At 25.0% G+C, this 20,428-nt stretch overlaps 1 protein-coding gene across 3 annotated transcripts in view; it reads right to left on the reverse strand.

Moving 5' to 3' along the window:
• Window positions 1-2,856: 2,856 nt before the first annotated feature.
• Window positions 2,857-20,428, reverse strand: part of LOC129965728 (peroxisomal acyl-coenzyme A oxidase 3-like) — a 30,272-nt gene continuing 12,700 nt past the window's right edge. For all 3 annotated transcript variants that reach the window (XM_056079853.1, XM_056079854.1, XM_056079855.1), the window contains 11 exons: window positions 19,561-19,793; window positions 17,856-17,949; window positions 15,607-15,789; window positions 15,379-15,504; window positions 14,390-14,510; window positions 12,617-12,739; window positions 11,987-12,094; window positions 10,783-10,937; window positions 9,806-9,938; window positions 8,981-9,135; window positions 2,857-3,258 (listed from right to left, as the gene is read on the reverse strand). In XM_056079853.1, coding sequence (XP_055935828.1) covers window positions 3,142-3,258; window positions 8,981-9,135; window positions 9,806-9,938; window positions 10,783-10,937; window positions 11,987-12,094; window positions 12,617-12,739; window positions 14,390-14,510; window positions 15,379-15,504; window positions 15,607-15,789; window positions 17,856-17,949; window positions 19,561-19,793 — 1,548 coding nt within the window. In that variant the 3' untranslated portion in view covers window positions 2,857-3,141. The remainder of the gene's footprint in view (window positions 3,259-8,980; window positions 9,136-9,805; window positions 9,939-10,782; window positions 10,938-11,986; window positions 12,095-12,616; window positions 12,740-14,389; window positions 14,511-15,378; window positions 15,505-15,606; window positions 15,790-17,855; window positions 17,950-19,560; window positions 19,794-20,428) is intronic.

Raw genomic sequence — 20,428 nt, forward strand, 5'->3', positions numbered from 1 at the left:
AATTTTACTAAAGGATTAAAAAAATTTTTTGATTGACTTTCCTTTTTTCTTAGAAAAATACATCTATTTAAGTAATTTATTGGATAACAATAAATTTTAACCAGTGAATAAATAACTTCACAAGGAAGTAAATTTTAGCTCTTTCATAACCATCTTTATACTTTATGAATTAATAGAGTTTGCAATTGCTATGATAAGAGCTATTTTTATGTAATTAAAAACAATTCTTCACTAAAATTGCATGAATATCATTAAATTTTTCTCTGTAATCATGTTTTAATTAAGACATTGTAGAAAAATTGTTTTGAATAAATTATTGTCAATAAAATAACTTGCATTGTTTTCTTGGTGATTGAATCACAAATATATCCATGCAATCTTCATACATGGCTATCATTTTTTTTTTCAATTCCCTGAATAAATTTTGTAAATCAAAGGAATTCAAAAATGATTTAATATACCATAACCTAAAAATAAAATTAAAAAACACATTATTTTGTAAAATTGAAAATCACAAGATGAAATGTTATAAATTATATCAAACTCGGTATCAAAATTGATTAAAAAAATAATTCAGTTAGTTTGTTTATGGAATAATTTGACTGATAATCATGAAAGGCTTTTAACTTCAAAACATATTTTCCATCCATATGATATAAAAATGTTTTTACATTGGAATCATCATTACAATTGCTGCAACAAAGTGGAAAATGCAGATTACAGCTAAAATATGAAATTAATATTTTTTACCAAATTTGAATAAATATTAAATTGTTTTCTGAATTTATTGAATAATAACTGCATTATCTTAACCATTCATGTATCTGATATCAACTGAATAGTTAACCTTACAATTATCATTTTATATATTTTTGCATTTAATTATTTGAAAACTGGAAATGAACAAAGTAGGAAATGTATCCCTCCTTCCTCTGCCATGACAAGAAATTGCTGTAAATATTCAATACACTTTAAGTAAATGAAAAAAAAAAATGCATTACTAGATGTTTCCAGTGATAAGTGAACAAAGGATAAAATTTGCCTCTAATAGCGTTTTTCAATTTTAATCTTTATTTATATGAAATCTAGAAGATATCTGCAAATAAATGCATTTTTTTAATACCTAGAGCTTAAAAATATTAATCACTTTATAAATATTTCTTTTGATGTAACACGAAATTTGGTGATAGTTTTAGTAATTTCACAGCAGATATTAGCTAAAGTTTCAATCACAGCGGCAAAATTTTTACAGCCCAATCTATAAAGGTATTGTATCCGTTTTAAAAATATTTTCTTTATACAAGTGGATAAAAAAAGTCTTTGTACAGAAGACAAAATAAAAGTATAACTAACATAATTTCTTATCTTTGGTTTTTATCTTACCACTACTTATATATGGTTAATAAGTCTTTAAAAGAGAATTTCATAATAAATTCCTTTTTTTACAAAACACAGCGTCTTTTTGTAATTTTTAAGATTAAAAGATGAAATGTCATGCAAAAAGAAGTTTCCGTACGAAGTACACAAATTCTTCATGGCGTGTTTTACAAATTTCCCACAGTAAATATGTGAAGCTTGCTGGTTTGTCAGAGTCAAGAACCCAACATAGCAACAGTTGTTTGATTCCAGTTTATAACTTATCGTCTTAATATGGAAGTTCCGAAAGACATTCGAGAGTTAGTGATACGGCTTCAAAAAGATGAATTATATATGGAAAGAATTAGTGAAATCACTATCAAATCAAAGACTACAGTTCAGTATATTATTGAAAGATACCATGAGTTGCAAATGTTTGAGGATAGAGATCAATCCGAAAGACCTCTGAAATTAAATCATATACATAAAAGAAATATCATGCTTAAGGTGCAAGCTAATCTGTGGATTAGTGCACCTCAACACTCAACTGATTTCATGGTTGATTACAACATTATAGTCACATCTCAAGCAGAAAGAAATGTCATTAAAAAAGGCTATATTGGATAAGTGGCCTGTAAGAAGCCCGTTAGTGTGCTTGGAATAGAAAAAAGCGCCTTGAGATTGCAAAGAAGCTTGTAAGCAAGCCTTTATCTTTTTGGAAGCCTCTATCTTTTGGAAAATTTCTCTTGGAATTAAGCAACAAAATCTCTTGGAAATAATTAACAAAATGCATAATCTGAAATATGCTGCTTTCACAAAAAAGTACCTTTAAGATATGTTTTTTTTTTCTTATCTGAAAGATATTTTCAATAAATATTTCAATAAAAAAATCACAAGCAAGTAATTGTTAAATTATGTACAAAAATGACATTCATTTTATTATTATAAGGGTTTTATTAATTTATCTCGTTTACAATTAAATATTTTTTAAGAACAGTTATAAATTCCAGAAAGTCAGAGTGTGAAAAATCTAAAGACATATTTGATTAAAGTATATGACAGTTTTCTATATTTCAGTTCTTTTTTTTAATAAAAAGATTGATTGCACATTTTTATAATGAATTGATATAATTATACATAATTTTCGAACATTAAATGCATATTACATCAAAATGGGCACTTTTGCAAGACAGAAAAAAATCCCTTCAAAATGTAAACCACCACCTCTCTCCCATATACTTTGATTCTACATTTTACCAGTTACATTTCAATTGATTTATTAAAAGCTATTGAGATGAAATTTCCCATGGTGGACATGGTGTTTGTACATAGATATTAATATGAACCTCAGTTAAAAGCCCCAGGTTTGAATGAAATTTAATATGCAATGTCAAGGCTAGAAGGTTCATTATTTTCATAATTTAATCTCATGTAAGTCACTCTGAATTATAAATATTTTAATAACTTGCTTTTTTTATTGTATATAAAAAAACAATGGTATAATAATCTAATATATTTTTATTTGCTGTATTCACTTTGTCAAGAAAAATGATACAATAAAAATTGAAAATAAAATTGTCCATAAACAATATAAAATATAAAACATTATAACTGATACACAGATAAAATATAGAATAAAAAATAAATAAAATTTCATAAATTGATTTTCAGTATAATTCTAGCACTTGTACAACTTATTAAAATAATCATTAGATATTAAATCTCACATAAATAGTCTGTTTTTCTTGGACACATTTGTGTAAGTGATATAGACAATATGAAACTTCATAAACTTGATTTGATTGGTTGAACATCTTGATTGTCAACAACTTCTTTCCACCAATAAGGCCTCTCTAAAGCACCTGGAGTATTCATTATTACATCTTCTAAGTTTTTATATAACTGAAAAAAAAAAAGTTTGCATGAATTGCTATAAGCTGAAGATCGGAAAATAGCTAATGTGAATTATTATTTTTTTTTATTATAAATTATTGTGAAAGCTCAGTTTGTTAAAAAATAAGATTTGCTAAAAACGATTGTAAGGAAAACATCCATTTCATTTAATACAGTATATTTACATGCATTTAATACTAACTTCAAAGCCAGTGAGATATAACATATAAATGTCAGAAAATTAATTTTCAGCTTCACTGAAATACATTTCAAAATGTAGAATTTAAATAGCATTTTTATTTTATAAAAACTAAATTGAGTCAATGTTTGCTATACAGAGATAAAATGATTGTAAATTTTTAAGAAGTAATTATTTAATTTAGCTGGGAGTTCAAGGATAACTATATTTTAGATATACCCATTTGCATCTGAATATATTATTTAAAAGGATTCAAGTTTTCAATTTCAAGTTTGGTTGAGGTGAGCCTTAAAAATGTAACAGATAGTTTTTTCATGAATAAACACAGAGAATTTAAAATAAATTAAGCACTGTTGCAAATTCATTACTGCAATCTGTTAAAAGTAATCACTAAAATGAATTAAAAAAAAAATCATTGAAATTATTTTTTTGAAAAAACAAAAAAATTGTTTGCAATACACATTGCTTGACATGTTTAGAACAATACAGATCAAGCAATCACTTAGAATCTCTTCCACTTAACTAGTTCTCAGGTTTATAATAAATGCCAGAATAGTTTTAACTTTATAGAGCTAACTTTCAAAATGAAAGGTTTGATGAATATATATATATATATATATATATATATATATATATATATATATATATATATATATATATATATATATATATAGCATTTTTGAATCTGAAGTGGCAGTGGAAGTAATTTCAGTTGTAAATGATGCTGAGGCCATTCCAATATCGACATTATGTTTCAAGTATTGAGGGTTTCAAACTTTTAAATCTTCAGGTTGAGGATGAATAAGGAATGTTTCTTATATTCATTTCAGCAACAGAGCCAATAATGATCACAACTTCATTTGATTTGAAATAGCAAATACTAACAGTAAAGCAACTTTTTTGATCCCATTGTTACCAATGGAGACTTGCTTAATTAACAATTATCAGTACAATATTACTAAACTGATGATTAATCTTGAATTGTTCATCCCTGATAATTTAATCTTCGATGCATTAGAAATACTGTATAGCAAAACTGATAAACTATTTGAATCTGAAGAATCATTTTAAATTATGCAAGATAACGCTTTTTTAAAAACTAATTTTGACAATATTTGGAGTTTAGATTTAAAATGTAAAACAAAACTATCATCTCTCCTTTTTTAAATTTGTGTAACCAAATTATAAATAATTAAAACTTTAAAGAGTAAACTATTCTTCAAACAAAAGAATCCTAGAAACTGCAATAATGTTTATTCTCCCGACAAAACTATTCACAGTTTCCCAGAAAATGTTTGAATGTTAGTGGCGAACTAAATAAATGATTTCACAAGAACATACATAAAATAGAGCCAATACAAAGGCTCAACAACATGAGATATAACAAGAATAGATTATTTTAGGTAACTGTAAAAGGGCTATGCAAATAAAATCCACATAAGAAAATCACATTCTTCTGAATTTTACATTTTAACAGTGCATTTATATCAGAACAACTTTTTTTTTGTTTTGTTTTGTTGTTGTTGCCATTGTTTCATTTAATGCTTTTATAATAATTTGTTAAGGAGAGAAATTTTTTATTTATTGCCTATATCTGAAATTTAATTTAATGTGTTATTTTAAATAAGATTAATATCATATCTTACAAAGTTCTCATCTTATTCATATCTTACAAATGAGGGATATTAAGTATAAATTAAAAATCATAAATGTTTTCAATACATGAATTATTACACAGAAAAGGAATTAAAAAACCTTGGCTATAAGACCTCTATTGATCTGAGCTATATATTTATTTATTTCAACCAGATAAAAGTATTCCTCAACACTGTTAGCCTGACATGCATGCACTTAGCATTGCTTAACTCTCTTTAGGACAATGTTAATTTTAAATTAATGTCACTTAGCAAAGTTTTCTCCTTTCTAGTTAGATAAAGATAAAATTTCCCTCTAGAGACTTAAATACAGAAAATTTTAAAATGCTTGACAACTCACTCAGTGAATCAGGCACCATTTTTTTTTTTTTTTTTTAAATTAGCACAGTGATGCGGGTCTATTAATCAAACAACACTAAAATCCTCAAACTAAAAGTTGCACAAAGATATCGAAGACTTTTTACATTAGCTATATGAAATAAATTCTTTGAAAGAGGACAGTTTGAAACAACAACAGTTATAATTATTTATAAATAAAGATTTAATTTTTAAAAAAAGCTGATATCTTCATTTAATCACAGTAAGAGCCAGAAGATAGATTAGAAATGAAATCCCAAGATATTTATATTATAGCAAATAATTATGATAAATAGCACAGACATTATAGCATAGAATTTAGAGGTGGATGAAAGTATTGAAAATCCTGAGTACCTGAGGGACAGGATTAAATCGATTTATTTATCAATGGATCAGCAAAAAAGAATTCAAAACAATTTATGCAATGCCAAGGTTTTAGGTTAATCAAAGCAACTGGTTTGATTACAAGTGGTTATAACTTCCCTGCATAAAACTGTGCTGTGAGACTTTCCCTGTCATAATGTCAAGTTCATTTCATTCATTATGTGAAAATGTTTTATACACCTTATTACATGAAAAGAAGGTGTTAAGATAGAATGTGCAATATATGCCAAAGGAATTAAGATTCAAGAAATATTTTTAAAGACTTTAGTAACTTCAAATTAGCTATCATATATATATCATGCATGCAGTTATCAAACATGCACCATAGTCATGAACACATTTTTCAGCATGCTGCATAAAAAAGACTATCACATGAATGTTGCCTTCATAACTCTAAAAGGACACACAAGACAATTATTTATCAAATAAGATTTAAAGTTTATTTCTGTATTATGTTTGAATTTTCTTCTTGTCTTTATTTATAAGAAAGCTAAAACCAATTGCCATTAGTGCTTTCATTTTACATAGCTCTGTATCTATGAAAAAGTATATAAACTGAGTTATTTATTTAACTTCTTCAAACCTGACTTTTTTAAAATGGTTTAAAAATTTGATTTCAAGATCTTTCATCTTTGTTACATCTCAATAGTTTGTGGGAAAAAATATTTGCTGATCAAACAATTTTAAGTCCCATAATTTTAAGATACACATATGTGTACCTCAGGTCTTAAGCATGTTAAAGCATCATTGACAATAATAATAATAATGATTTTCCTGGTTATTTAATAGCCATACTTTTCCTATTCTAAGGCCTTATAAATGAAAAAATACAAAATTTATTACATTAATTATCTATTAAACCTTATTTTGAATGAAATTTATTTTTTTAAGAAAAATATTTCACAAGTAGATACTGCATTTTGAGCACATGATACTTCTAGATTTATATCTTGGATACCTGCATTTTGATTCATACTTATCGTCCATGTAATGTTGTAGATGTCTTGACATATCTAGTCTTATTTCTTTTTAATTGGGAAGGGACAATTTTTCTTGCTCTTTTAGAGGTATTTTCACCAGATGGTGGTAATGAAATCTACAATGGTCTTTTTGTTGCATTTCCATCATTTGATGATCCTTCTTCTATTAATTTGTTTTCATTCAAAGATGACTTTTTACTTGTTCTATGTTTCCTTTCTTGCTGATCATGAGAAATCCCTCATATTTCAACAGGGACCGAATTATATGCATTTGTAATTGCATTAAGGTCATAACATTTTCGGCTTCATTCCTAATAGCTCTGCTTGTCGCTTTATAGTATATCAAGCAATTGATATTTTATAGTATATTAAGCAATTGACAATTACTAAATCTACAAAATGCGTGAATGCTCGTGTCGGTCATTTTTTGTAATTACTGCATACTGGTAATATGCAAAATAATGGTCAATGCCTCCCATATTATATGCTTTTACAATAGCAAATTTTATATCAGCTTTTTGTTTCATTATTTTGACTATCTTCTGCCTATTCCAATTGGCTCATTATCTATACATGTGGATAATAGAGTCACGGATTTATTATCTTTCTAATTGACAAGGCACATTTGACTATCCTCTGTGACCCATCAATTACATTTGCCAGGTTTCATAATTTTCGATACATAAGAAATTCTATTTCTTCTCCTAAAATCACTTTTTTCTAAAAGTTCAATAACCTCTATTTGAGTTAAAGTCACTTGACGTGAAAAAAAATTATAATTAACTTATAAAATTCCGTATATTCTATACATTATGTTGGATTGAAATATCAATTACTGATTACAAGATAGCTATAAAATTAAATTTCTTACTCAAGTTGAAAAATGAATAGTTTTAAATTTATATCTTATTACATTATAGAACATAAGAATTATTTATTATAAAAAAAGAAATACAATATATTTATGGAGAAGAAATGATGATTTAGAAACAAACGCTCAAATGATAAACATCGCGATGGATCACAAGCAGTCAGGAAATGGGGCAACAATGCCTGAGGTACACATATGTGTACCTTAGTAAAATTTGTATATTCACCGATTCTATGATAGATGACAAGATATAATTTGATAATGACTTTAACCAGACACTTAGTATTTTATAAAAAATATACAACCATTTATTTTAATAATAAATATTAAAAAATGTACTTCTATTTGCTGTGTTTTCTGTTCAACACTATTTCCGTTATGTCTCTAATTAATAGCGATGGATATGAAAAAAATATCGAACTATAGTGCTATTTATTGATGCAAAATGGAAGCTACATTAATAAATGTTAAAATGCATGTATTATTTCGTGAAAATTTTACTCTAACGGATAAGAAAAATGAAAAAAATTGCAGGTATACATATTTGTACCTCAGGACTAAAGAGGTTAAATAATAATTTATTTTTATATTAAAAGAGAAGAACTGATTCAGAGTAGAGTAATAAATTTTATTTCCATACAAAGTGAAAGTAAGGATTCCAGATTATTGATTTTTATTTATTGTAATTAACAATTCACACTGAAATTTCAAATTATAGATATTCAGATATAAAGTCTGTAGCACCTCTTTTTCCCCTTCTGCTTTTTCCCTTGTGGCCTTTTACAGAAGACAAGCAATTGGATGACAGACCTGCACCCTGAGGTCGACTTTTTCCCAAATGTGCAACCCTTGAGCTAATGCCAAATGCTTTCGATTGGAAACGGTGGAATCTTCCACCATACTGTTTTCTTTAACCTAATTGTCTATGTGTGTTTGTAAATTTTGTAATGTAGCTGTGTTTGTGTAGATTAAAAATATTATATTGAAAACCGGGCAGTTCATTAGAAAATCACAACACACTCACTATAAGCCATATTTGCAGATAAAAATTATTCAGATTTACATTCAAATTTTATAATTGAGTTAACCTCACATCCTTTCATTCCCAGAATTATTACTTAACAAATTCTTAAATGGCTATCATGTACTTAATGCTGTGCATATACAAAATAAATATTTATTATTTGTATAGATATCTTAAAAACAAAATTCTAAAAATTCAGTTCTTAGAATGTGGATCGAAACAGTTATAGTATTCAAAAACTTTTATCATTAAAAAATTTACCTTTCCATCCGATTTGCCCAATGCAGAGTTAAGAATAAAATCTGGAGGGGCAAAAACATCAACTAAGGCAACAGCTTGATCTTTTAGGTCTGAACATAAATATACAATGTTTTCTTTAATAACATCATTTGGAACATTTCCTGAAATGTAGCCACCTGAGAAATAGAAATTTCAGAATCACATAAAAGGAAGATTAGAAATTTAAAAAAATAGTACATACAATATGGTTACAAAGTCACACATTATTTGACTACACAAAATGGGAAATTTATCTATAAAGGAATAAATTTGCTATCCTGCATGATTTTATGTCAAGCATACTCATAAAACATACAATTTTTTAACTACATTATATCATAATCAACTGCTTTTACAAACTAAAATTTAATGATATTGGTATTCATATATATTACTACTCAATTTTAAAACACAACATTACGCTACTTTTATTTTTTTTAGCAATTAAATTTCATGAATACAATTAATTTTTAAAAAAATCGTGAAATGTCTCATTTATCTTCAGAAAGTTTATCAAACAACTAATAACTAGCATATAATACATTATTTTCATTTCAGAAGCATCAAAAGTTCCTGTATTTTTATAATTATACTTTGATCAAGTTGAAAGAAACATTAAAAACTTTTCTATTTAAAAAAAATAATTTAAAAGCTGTACAAAATAAAATAAAAAAAAATATTTTTATAATTTAATATCATGAACCAAATAAAACACTTGAAAGGGATTTCAGATTGAAAACTGAAAATCATTAATTTAACTAATACTCATAATATATTATCTAATTTTTTCAACAAACAGAAACATACCAGCATAAAGTATAGGCAAATGCTTATCAATGCTCCATAAGCCATATAGTCTCCCCAATTTTATGAGGATTAATTTCATTGATGGATCATCTTGTTCAGAAATCAGCCTAGAAAATCTCTTGAGAGCTACTAACTGCATTAAAAGAAAAAAAGAAAAAAAATTGTAATTTTATTTACTTAACTCATGGTATTTTAAAATGCAATCAGTGCAGCCAACATTATTTATTTTTGCAGAACTCAAATAATTACATGTATAGTTTTCCTTAACGAAATTCAGTTTAGGTATTTAGTAAATGCATTCCCCCCCCCCCAAAAAAAAAAATCTTTTAGGCCTTTGAAAGTTTTTTAGTTTATAATATTTTACGTACAGATAACAATATATTTCATTTTAATTCCAAGTTAACTGAATAAAAAATAATGCTAAAAACCCATTTCAATGAGCTTTAATTGAAAATTTAATGGAAGTTTTTCAGATGTATTTTAAATTAAAATTTAAAATGGGTTTATTTTACTGTTGATATAATTATTTCAATTGTTTGATATATGTTTTTCACAAAAGGATCATGACCACCAACATGATTTTTTTTTTCTTACAATCATTACACAGAGGTTAAGACAACTTAAATAATAAAATATTTTTCTGTTCCTTCATATGTAGTTTTATAATATTACTCTGGCATTTGATCCATAAAAATGGTAATAATATAAGAATAATGGTATTTGATCCACAAAAAAATATAACAGAAAATTCATAAATGTTTCAACTTTAGCCCCTCCTAGTGCCAAATGTTCTTTTTAAAAAACTTTTTAATATATTTCATTATATTAATGGTGGTACAGTGCTAACATAAATTCATTTGCACTTCTATATAAATAGCCTTATTGAATACAATAAAAAAAAATACTAAGCCATAAATGTTTTATATTTGAATGAATTAGATATAATCAAGAAATCTCTATCATAATCATATATTTACCTGGTAAAATGCAATTGAAAGGGTATGGCAGTTATAAACTTGAGAGTTACATCGAGCAACAAAAGAATTTTGGCTCTTTGCAAATTCTTCCTGATATTTCACATGGGATTTCTCTAATAAGTAACACACAAGCCACTCAAACATATTAAGAATATCTGAAATTCAAAGAAAAAGAGATATTTATAGAAAATAAATTGAAGCATTTTGAATGATGACCTACAAATTTAAAATGTCTTTGTATCAAAACACATAAGACTGTAAAATAATTAGAAGTCTTTTTCGTCTTTTTTACTATTAACAAAATTTCAAGCTATATAATTTCTAAATTAATAAATATTTTTTATTACTATTCAGACTAAGTTTCAGAACTGTTTAACAAATCATCAACTTGAAATTTCTGATAATTCTTTGAATATTAAAAAAAGTGAGGAAAAAAGTTTAAAATATTTATTTAGATTCTTTAAAGTATAGATACTATATTTATGAACATACTCACATACTAAAACTCATATAGATATCTATTTAATATAGGAAACATTTAAAACATTAATGCTCTAAATTTAAAATGTTACTAACTTTACAAAAATGAAAGTGAACACATTTTACATACATTTTAAATATACTTTAACAGTAGATTATGAGCTGCATGCGCATGCTGAGTAACAGCAATTTTATTTACAAAAAAAAAAAAAAAAAAAAAGGAAAAAAAATGTTTATTCCGCTGATTTCTAAGTTTTTTATAGATAGTTTTTTTTTTAATTGAAGAGGAAAAACATCAGGAATGCTAGCATTTTTACAAAAATTTCTCCTTCCAAAAAAACAGGCTAATTACGAGAAAAATATTTAAAAAAAGCAACCAAGGTTAGTAATTAAAAAGGTGCAACTAAACAATATTGAAGGGATGCACTTCAGCAACGCATGGAAATATTTCTTAAGCTATAATCAGACTATCTTCATCCCAATGCTACAATATTTTAATTTTTTTCTTTCACTTAAATTTAAACAATGTGTTTTAGGAAAAATTAAACATTTTATTGCAGAATTTAATAGGAAAAAAAAATCCCATCCATTAATGCTTTAGTCAGAGAAGACTTTTCTAGATATGATGTTGGCAACAGGAATAATATAAATGATGTAAGTTAAAAAATATAAACAAAAACATAAATAATATTTTATCATAAACGAATTTCAGAATAAAAATTACCAGAAAGTTCCACATCAGTTTTTGAAGACGGTGCATATCTTGTTTTCACTATTTGGTTTATATTATTAAAGAATTGTATATCTGGTAAACATTGTGGTATACCTTCCCCTATGAGGAATAAAAAGAAGGAAAGAAACATGTTAAAAATTATTAAATGCAAAATGAGAAACAATATTGTTAAAATCAGAAATGTACAACTTAATATTCAAAATAAAATATGAGAAATCTAACCAAGAATAGATTTATTACAAAGAGGTAATTGTAAATAAAATGCAAATGTAACTAAAAGTTCACAAAATTTGAAATATTGATTAAATGGAAATATATAGATAAGAGCCAGCATGTTCTTAAATTAAAGTTAAGCACTCCCTTTGAAAAATCACTATAATTTAACATTCTTCCACAGAAGAATCATTAGATTGCCATATTACCAATAATTAAAATACATTAATTGGATTTTAAAAACAATATTTGAAAGAATATCACATACAGCAAATATGTATTCATTGAAAAAGGGGAAAAAAATTATAAATTACAAATGAAAATTTAGATAACAAAAACTAAACTTTCTTTTATATTTCTGTATTAAATGTAACATAAACAGTAAAGTAATTCAAAAAATATACTTACCAGATTTCAGCTTTTTATATAAGTTTAGTAGGTAGTTACTTGTCTGCTGCAAAATCACGTTATTATCACCTTCATATGTGCAATTGGCATCATTATTATTTCTTAATGTCCCAAAACCAGCAGCTGTCCAAAGATTTCAAATAAAATTAAAATTTAATGAATGCTAAAAATTTGGTATTTATAAAAATAAATAGAAGAATTCTTTAGTAAAATATATAAATAATTTTACTTACAATATTAAGTACAATATAAAAATTTGCATGGAATGTAATTATTAATATTTTTATAACCCATCAAATTGTAATATATAATGCTTAAAATAATGCATTTTTTAAAATAAAAAATAAACAATTAATTATAAAATCAAGAAATATCTTTCAATGTTGCATTCCTGAATATATTTTTTTCAATTATAGTACTACTCAGTGCAAAGAGAAAAAAGTTAATATTTCTTGATAATCAACAATATCAAGAAATTTAAAAATTATATTAATAACTGTAGGTAAACATGCCAAATGATTCAGGTTCAGTGGAGTAACTACGACAAAGGAGGTAAACTCTTAGTAATGTGCTCTGGCAACATTACTAAGGGTTTAAAATTTCAGCAATGAATTATTTGTATTGAAAAATGTATAGAAGTATGTTTTATATATATATATATATAATTTTTTTGTGTTGATTCCTAAAAATTAAAATGATTACAGCAAAGTAAAAGAGAGCATATAATATACCCCATTATAAATTTTAAAGCTGTTCAAACCAAGTATCTAAAAAAAAATATATATATATATAGATATGATGGTAAAAACACAACTCTGAAAAGCTAAAGTTCTTTCAAAGGTGACGAGGAAAGGTAGTATGGTTGAATATCCTCATTTCTTTAAAAATGGAATGATAATATATTAATTCCACAGGATGTTTCATGGAGATAAAATGTTAACATATTCTTATAACATGAATACTTACTTTTTCTGAAGCTTATGACAAATGAGGAATAAAATATTATTCTAATTTTCAAAGGACATAGAAAAAATTTTTTTAACATATTTTTTAGATTTGATTGAAGAAAATCTCAGGGTTGTCATTCTCAATAATTTTTACTTATAACTATGCAATAGTATGTTTTTTTTTTTTTTTTTTTTTTTTTTTCCCCTCCTTCAGAAATTTGGTTGTGAATTTTTGGAATGATTACGATCATTCTCAATATATTCCAGAATAATATTATGGAAATCTATAGTCTATTTTTTTTTAAAAGTTTCTACATTAATGTTTTTTCCAGGATCAAACTTTTAAGAGTTTCAAATTGTTTTGTTCTGTAATTTGTTTTCATATTTAAAAATGCCTATTGTTTAAGAGTTTAAATGATTAATGATGGCATATTCCAAATTAAATTGTAGTACTTCCAGGTATAAAGTTTCAGAGGAAAGGAGGGGCAATTTTCAAAGTACAATTTAAAAACAAAGGGAAAGTGTACTGTTTTGGTATTTGCCTGGGGTAACTTTTTATGTAGGTATGCCTCTATGTGGGTAAATTTTATTTTATTTACACATATAGATGCTATATTGCTATATAGATGCTATAAGATTAACCCATATAATAATATTGCACCAATGAAAAGTACTTTTAAATTATCTAAATTGTATGAAAGATAAATATTTCGAATGAAAATCTAAGAGGCAAAAATTAATTTGCAACCAAAATAATATACAATTAAGAACAAATAAAAAACATAATATTCTAGTTGTAATAGTAAAACTAATCAAAATATGATACCTTTAAGATAACCATGGCCTCCGCAAGCCTCTCTGCATTCTTGAATAGCATCTCTAGCAATCCATCCAGTAACAGCTTTACCACAACAGCTCAATGCATGAATATATATCTTTTTATCATTCTAAAGATAATACTGTTTATTATTTTTAATCTCCCATAATAGAAATTGATACAATAAAAAAATCTGAATCAATTTCTAAATTAATTCTTAAAATCAATTTAATGTGTATTAATGTAATGAAAAGGTATTGATTTTTATTTAAAAATATTATATATAGACCAATTAGCCCTCATTTTACACATCTGAAATACAGATTGTTTGAATTTTATACAATTTATAAGTTTTCTATTTACAATAATTATCAAATTATATGAAACTTCATATTGAAATTCAAATACCTTTTATCTATATACGAGAGAATAATGCCAAATAAAAGAAAGATTTACAATTCCACATAATTTAAAATAAATTATGCATTTTTATATTTTATTTTAGAAATCAAGTTCGATTTATTCATTGTAATTATCAGTAATTTAAATCATAAAAGAAGATTTGATTTTAGGTCATAATCATTACCTTAGCACTTAGAAACTGGAATGATTTAAAAAATAATAAATAAAATACAATGCAGATATTTTAATCATGGCTTTATCTAGTTACCAAATAACAGAAATATAACAATGTACTCCAACTATTAACTTTTTTTCACAATTCCCATAAGCAGATAGTTAAAGATTTATAAAAATTAACATCCATTATACTATATATATATATATATATATATATATATATATATATATATATATATATATATATATATATATATATAATCTCAGGCATTCTTTTTATTATTTGCTTAATTTTATAATTTTAACCCTTCTTTATTTGCAATTCAATATAAAATGCTAATGAGTAATTTAGAGATCAATGATAATTTTCCCTCATTAATTATGAAAAATGATCATGCCTGAGAAGAAACATTTCTTACCATATCAGATGACTGACCATCAGTCAGCAAAGTTTCAACAAAATAATCTATAAAATCTTGATAGAAGTCTCTAGCAAAATAGTAGCAGACATAAGTTGCAGCAACATATGGAAGAAGTCTCCATTGCTGAAATTTATGAAAAGGAAATTATTCATAGACACTAGAAAATAAATTTTATAAAACAATAAACTCATAAAAATCACTAATAAAAAAAAATAGAATATTTACTTGGACTTGATATTCTAAAACTGGAGATTCCTCAGAGGGATTTGGACCAAACTGCCTTCTTAAAGCAGAATAGCGAACAGCTATAGGGACACTTAGTCGCAAAAAGTTGACACAAAGCATAACAATTCCAACACGTCCCATAGATAAAGCTCCCATTGAATCACCAAATCTCTCATTTTCTCCCTAAATTATAAACCAAATCAGAGTTTATATATACCAGAAATCTGAAACATTAGTTCAAAATATTTTAAGTATACTTTTTAGAACAGTAGTAGTTATAAACTATATTGCATAGTGGGTTAGATTTAGAACATTATTTTGAATCAAAAAATTAATTATTAATTCAATCCAATTAATTATTAAAAATTAATTTTAAAATTTTATAAATTTTAAAATAAAAAAAAATTTAAAATATATAAATTTTTTGATTACTTTATCATAGCCATATGAAGTATATATAAGTATAGTTACACAAAACCGGAAAGAAAATGTTTTTCAGCCTTTTAAAATAAAAAGTTCTGTCTGTAATAAATATCAGATGGAAAGCATAATTATTCACTATTAATCTGATCATATTCATTCAAAATTCAATTGTGGTATTCGGTAAAATAAATTAAAGTAAAACATCGACTTCATGAAAGATTATAAAATTAAATTGTAAATGAAAATTACAAAATACATTATAAATCTAAAAATTATGTATTCTGGGAAGCCTCAGATATGTGATAAAAAAAATTAAAAGCCTCAGCATCTCTTTTACATAAAAAAAAAAAAAAAAGATTGAAGCCTTTCCCAAAAAAAATGTAAACTATCTCAGTGAGTTAGTTCAGTTGTTCATTTAACATGATTACAATTCATTACTATTTTAACAGATATCTTATTTTTCAAAAAAAAAATTAACACAAATCATAAGACTTAATTTTTTTTCTTCTCCTTTTGAGTAGTTAAGCAGATATTATCTTAAAATCCTAATAAATTACATTAATTGAGGGAAGTTTTGGTAAGCCTTCTTTCAGCCATGACCCACATTGTAAAAACTTTATTATCTATATATATCTTATAAATAATATACGATATTTTCAGAATTATAATCAAATCTGAATTCACCTGATATAATGCCTTATGTCTAGCATCTGTTGCATTAATTTATATAAAAGCACTTTAAACACCAAAATTATTTAGGTAAACTTTCACCAATTTTTTTCTGATATGTCTTCATTTGATTAAAAACATAAAATTATGAATAAATGAAAATCTTAAAATCTTTCACAAAGAATTCAATAAGTTATAAATCATTTTTTTTTTAATTTGTCACTAAACTGCCTTGTTTTGCTAAAAACACTGAATTTGATGCAACTTTAAATTCAAGATGTTTGAAGCAATTATACTGTTAGACAAAAAGTAAAGGTCAGTATATACATATTATATAAATTCAAAAAATAAAATTTCAAACACTAAAATAAATTATACAGAAAACTAGGCATTCTAATATTAGTTAAATGATTCTTAACACATTGACTAAAGTGTATTTAAATGCTGAATAATAATTAAATTTAATAAGTAATAATAATTCAATCTAAAAAGATTTCATTTATAGAAATTGATCTATTATTACATCAATATTGAGTTAAATTAAAAGTTAACTAAATAATTAAATAAATTGATTTTATGTTTTTACATCTAAATTTCCATTTCTAACTATGTGAAGTAAATTTGAAAGAATCTTTTCTGAAGAATTAATGGTCTCTGATACAACATTAAAAACACTAAGTTTTAAAATTGGAGAAATATTTTTAAAGTATGATTATTTAAATTCAATTCTAAAACCATTTGTAGAGATGTTATAGGATATCAGTTTTATAAGTGACACAAAAGAACAAGAAATGCTATCTATTTTAATGAACATAAATGAAAGAAGAGGAATTTAAAATTAAATTAGTGATGAGAAGGACTTCATTAACTAACACTGGAATTTGATATTATAAATAAATTTGGGATACTATAAGAAATAATTGTTACATGATGCAAGAAATTGTGATTATCTACAACATAAAAATAACTATGAACAATAAAACAAAGGCAAAACATTAAATCACAACTCATAATAAATTATTAAACCCAGATATCCTTATAGTACTGTAACATATAGAAATTTACATATTGAATATTGAAACGGAGTATATACATTAAATAAAAATTAAGTATTTTAAAATAGCCTAGTAATAATTTATGAAACTAATTTTAACTACCTTTCGAGTTAAATACTTTCCATCAGGTGAGACATCAGCATTTTTATTGAGTAAATTTTCTCGTGGTATCCGGTATTGATTGAACATCATAAAACTGAATAAAAAGGATCACTAATTAACAATAGGCAGCTAGAAAATAGTTATACACATAACTATTTTAAAAACTTATTTAGTTTTATAACAGCACATTACACAAAAGCATGTTTAAATTATTTTTTAATCCAATTAAAATGTATAAAAACTTTCTTTTATTTTCCAAACAAAATCCATACAAATTTCAGAAAGCATACTTATATACAAAGTCTAGTACAGGCCATAAGGGTAAAAAGAAAACAAACATGAATTATACATCAATATCTTAAAATGAAACTGAATAACTAAATGGAATGAATTAGGAAAAATATATATATATATATTCCATCTTTAAACTTGTAAATAAAAATGTATTCAATAAAGACTTCACTTGGATAACTCTTCTTTCATTATTTTAATATAAATTTTGTAACAGATGTGAAATAATTAATAGGGCTTATGATTAAAAATAGGATGTAAAAAGAAGCAGATAATGATGATTAACTCATAAATCTTTTATAAAATATATTTCTTGAAAAAATTACCATGCATTCATAAAATTTATATCTTTTCACAGAATTATGAATGAAGATTACCCTCACTGATTGGTAAATAATAATTAAATTTTAGAGTGACTGATACAGATTACATTTCACTTTTTAAGATATCAATCCATATACATTTAACTAGCACATATAAGTGAGAAAATGAAGACCATTTTATTAATTTTTAAAATTACATGTCTTAGAATACATAGAAAAAAAATGCTGATATACTCAAATGTTTCAGAAATAACTGAATTAGTATCATTTCATTAAATTTGGTTTTCTTCAAAGAATTTATGACAAACCATACAAATAATTCAGCATTAATCAAACTATATCAAAATATATTTATAGACTAATGTCTAAAAAACAATTTTAAAAAATGTTTATGTAAGTAAAATGTTTTTTAGAGAAATAAAAGGCCATCAACAATTTAAAGTATATTTGTGTTTAAATTTATAGGTGTAAGAGCCATTAGTTGGTTATACTGCAGCAGATTAAATTCCACATTTATGTCTCAAATGAAATCATTATGCTTTAATTAATAAAATGCTATAAGATTAGAAGAATGATTTATTCTGTGGTAAAAAAGTTTTTAAATAAGAATTGAGCTATAAAAAGCAAACTGACCTGAATTAAGAGTATAAAAATACATTTTTAAAATGGAAAGAAAAAAAAAGCAGACATGTGCATAGATAATGAATCTGAAAATATCTGGAAGAATAGCAAATGGTATGAATTGAACAATATTGTATTAGAATATGATAAGGAGACATGGTATAATCAGGGCATGGATACAAAGGAGGTTTTTCTCCATAGGTGACTTAGGAAGAAGGCATTTTATAATAATAAGAAACATTTCCAACAAATTATGTACAATTTATAAGAGCAACATTTTTAGGCACTAAATCAAAACAAATATTTTAGCAAAAAAGTTTGACAATAAAGGTTTTGTCAAACTCTGCATTCAAATTAAATGGTTTTGTACAGATAATTAATTTATGCATATGAAGACACTCAATGTAATTAGAAATGCAATTTAAAGTTATAATTGCATTATCCATAACAAAAAATCAAAATAAGTTTACCCATTATCAATTCCATTTAAGCCCACTTTTGGTCCAATATCGCCCACAGTAATGCCCTTGTAAGGTAATAGAGTTTTGGGGTTACGAACTGGAACAATAAAACTGTGAAGACCTTGACATTTTCCATCTGGAGTATACAACTGAGCATAAACAACAGCATGAGTAGCCAACTGACCAAGGTTGCCAGACCAAGTCTTAGCAGCTTCAAAATCTGGAGAGTGCAACACAAATTCCTACAACAAGAATAATAATTTTATTATTTAAAATAAAATACTTAGAGTAGCTATTATTATTTGCACATTTTAACTCTAACAATATATAATGAATAATATAACATATATTCATTCATATATAATATATATTTATAAACAGTATAATATAATATATATAATAAAACATGCATTATTCTATTTATGAATATTTATATTTATAAATAAAAATCATCCAGTATAGAAACATGATACAGACTTAGAATAGCTAGTTAACTTTAATTTATAAAGTAATGAAGTTCCACTAAGAAGAATTAACAGCCATTTATAAAGTAATAAGCTATCCAAATATAAATACAAAAAAGTAAAATAAGTACAATTAATCAAACAATAATAATTATTTAAATTAAAAATATTATATCATGCTTTTAAAATGGACTAAAGTATAAAATGATTTCTAGCACCATACAGTTTAACATGAAAATTTGTGAAATGTTATAAATCTGTATGCAGCTTGGAGAAATTATTTTATACATTTTAGTCTATTTTAAAATTTGGTATATTATATATTTTTTAAATAATTATTTTCTGTATTTTAATCTTGTATGTGTATGAAATTTTGCAATTGATTGAAAACAAACTTCTTGATGAGCTAATAA

Source organism: Argiope bruennichi, chromosome 4 (assembly GCF_947563725.1).
Source record: "Argiope bruennichi chromosome 4, qqArgBrue1.1, whole genome shotgun sequence".
Classification (NCBI taxonomy): Eukaryota; Metazoa; Arthropoda; class Arachnida; order Araneae; family Araneidae; genus Argiope; species Argiope bruennichi.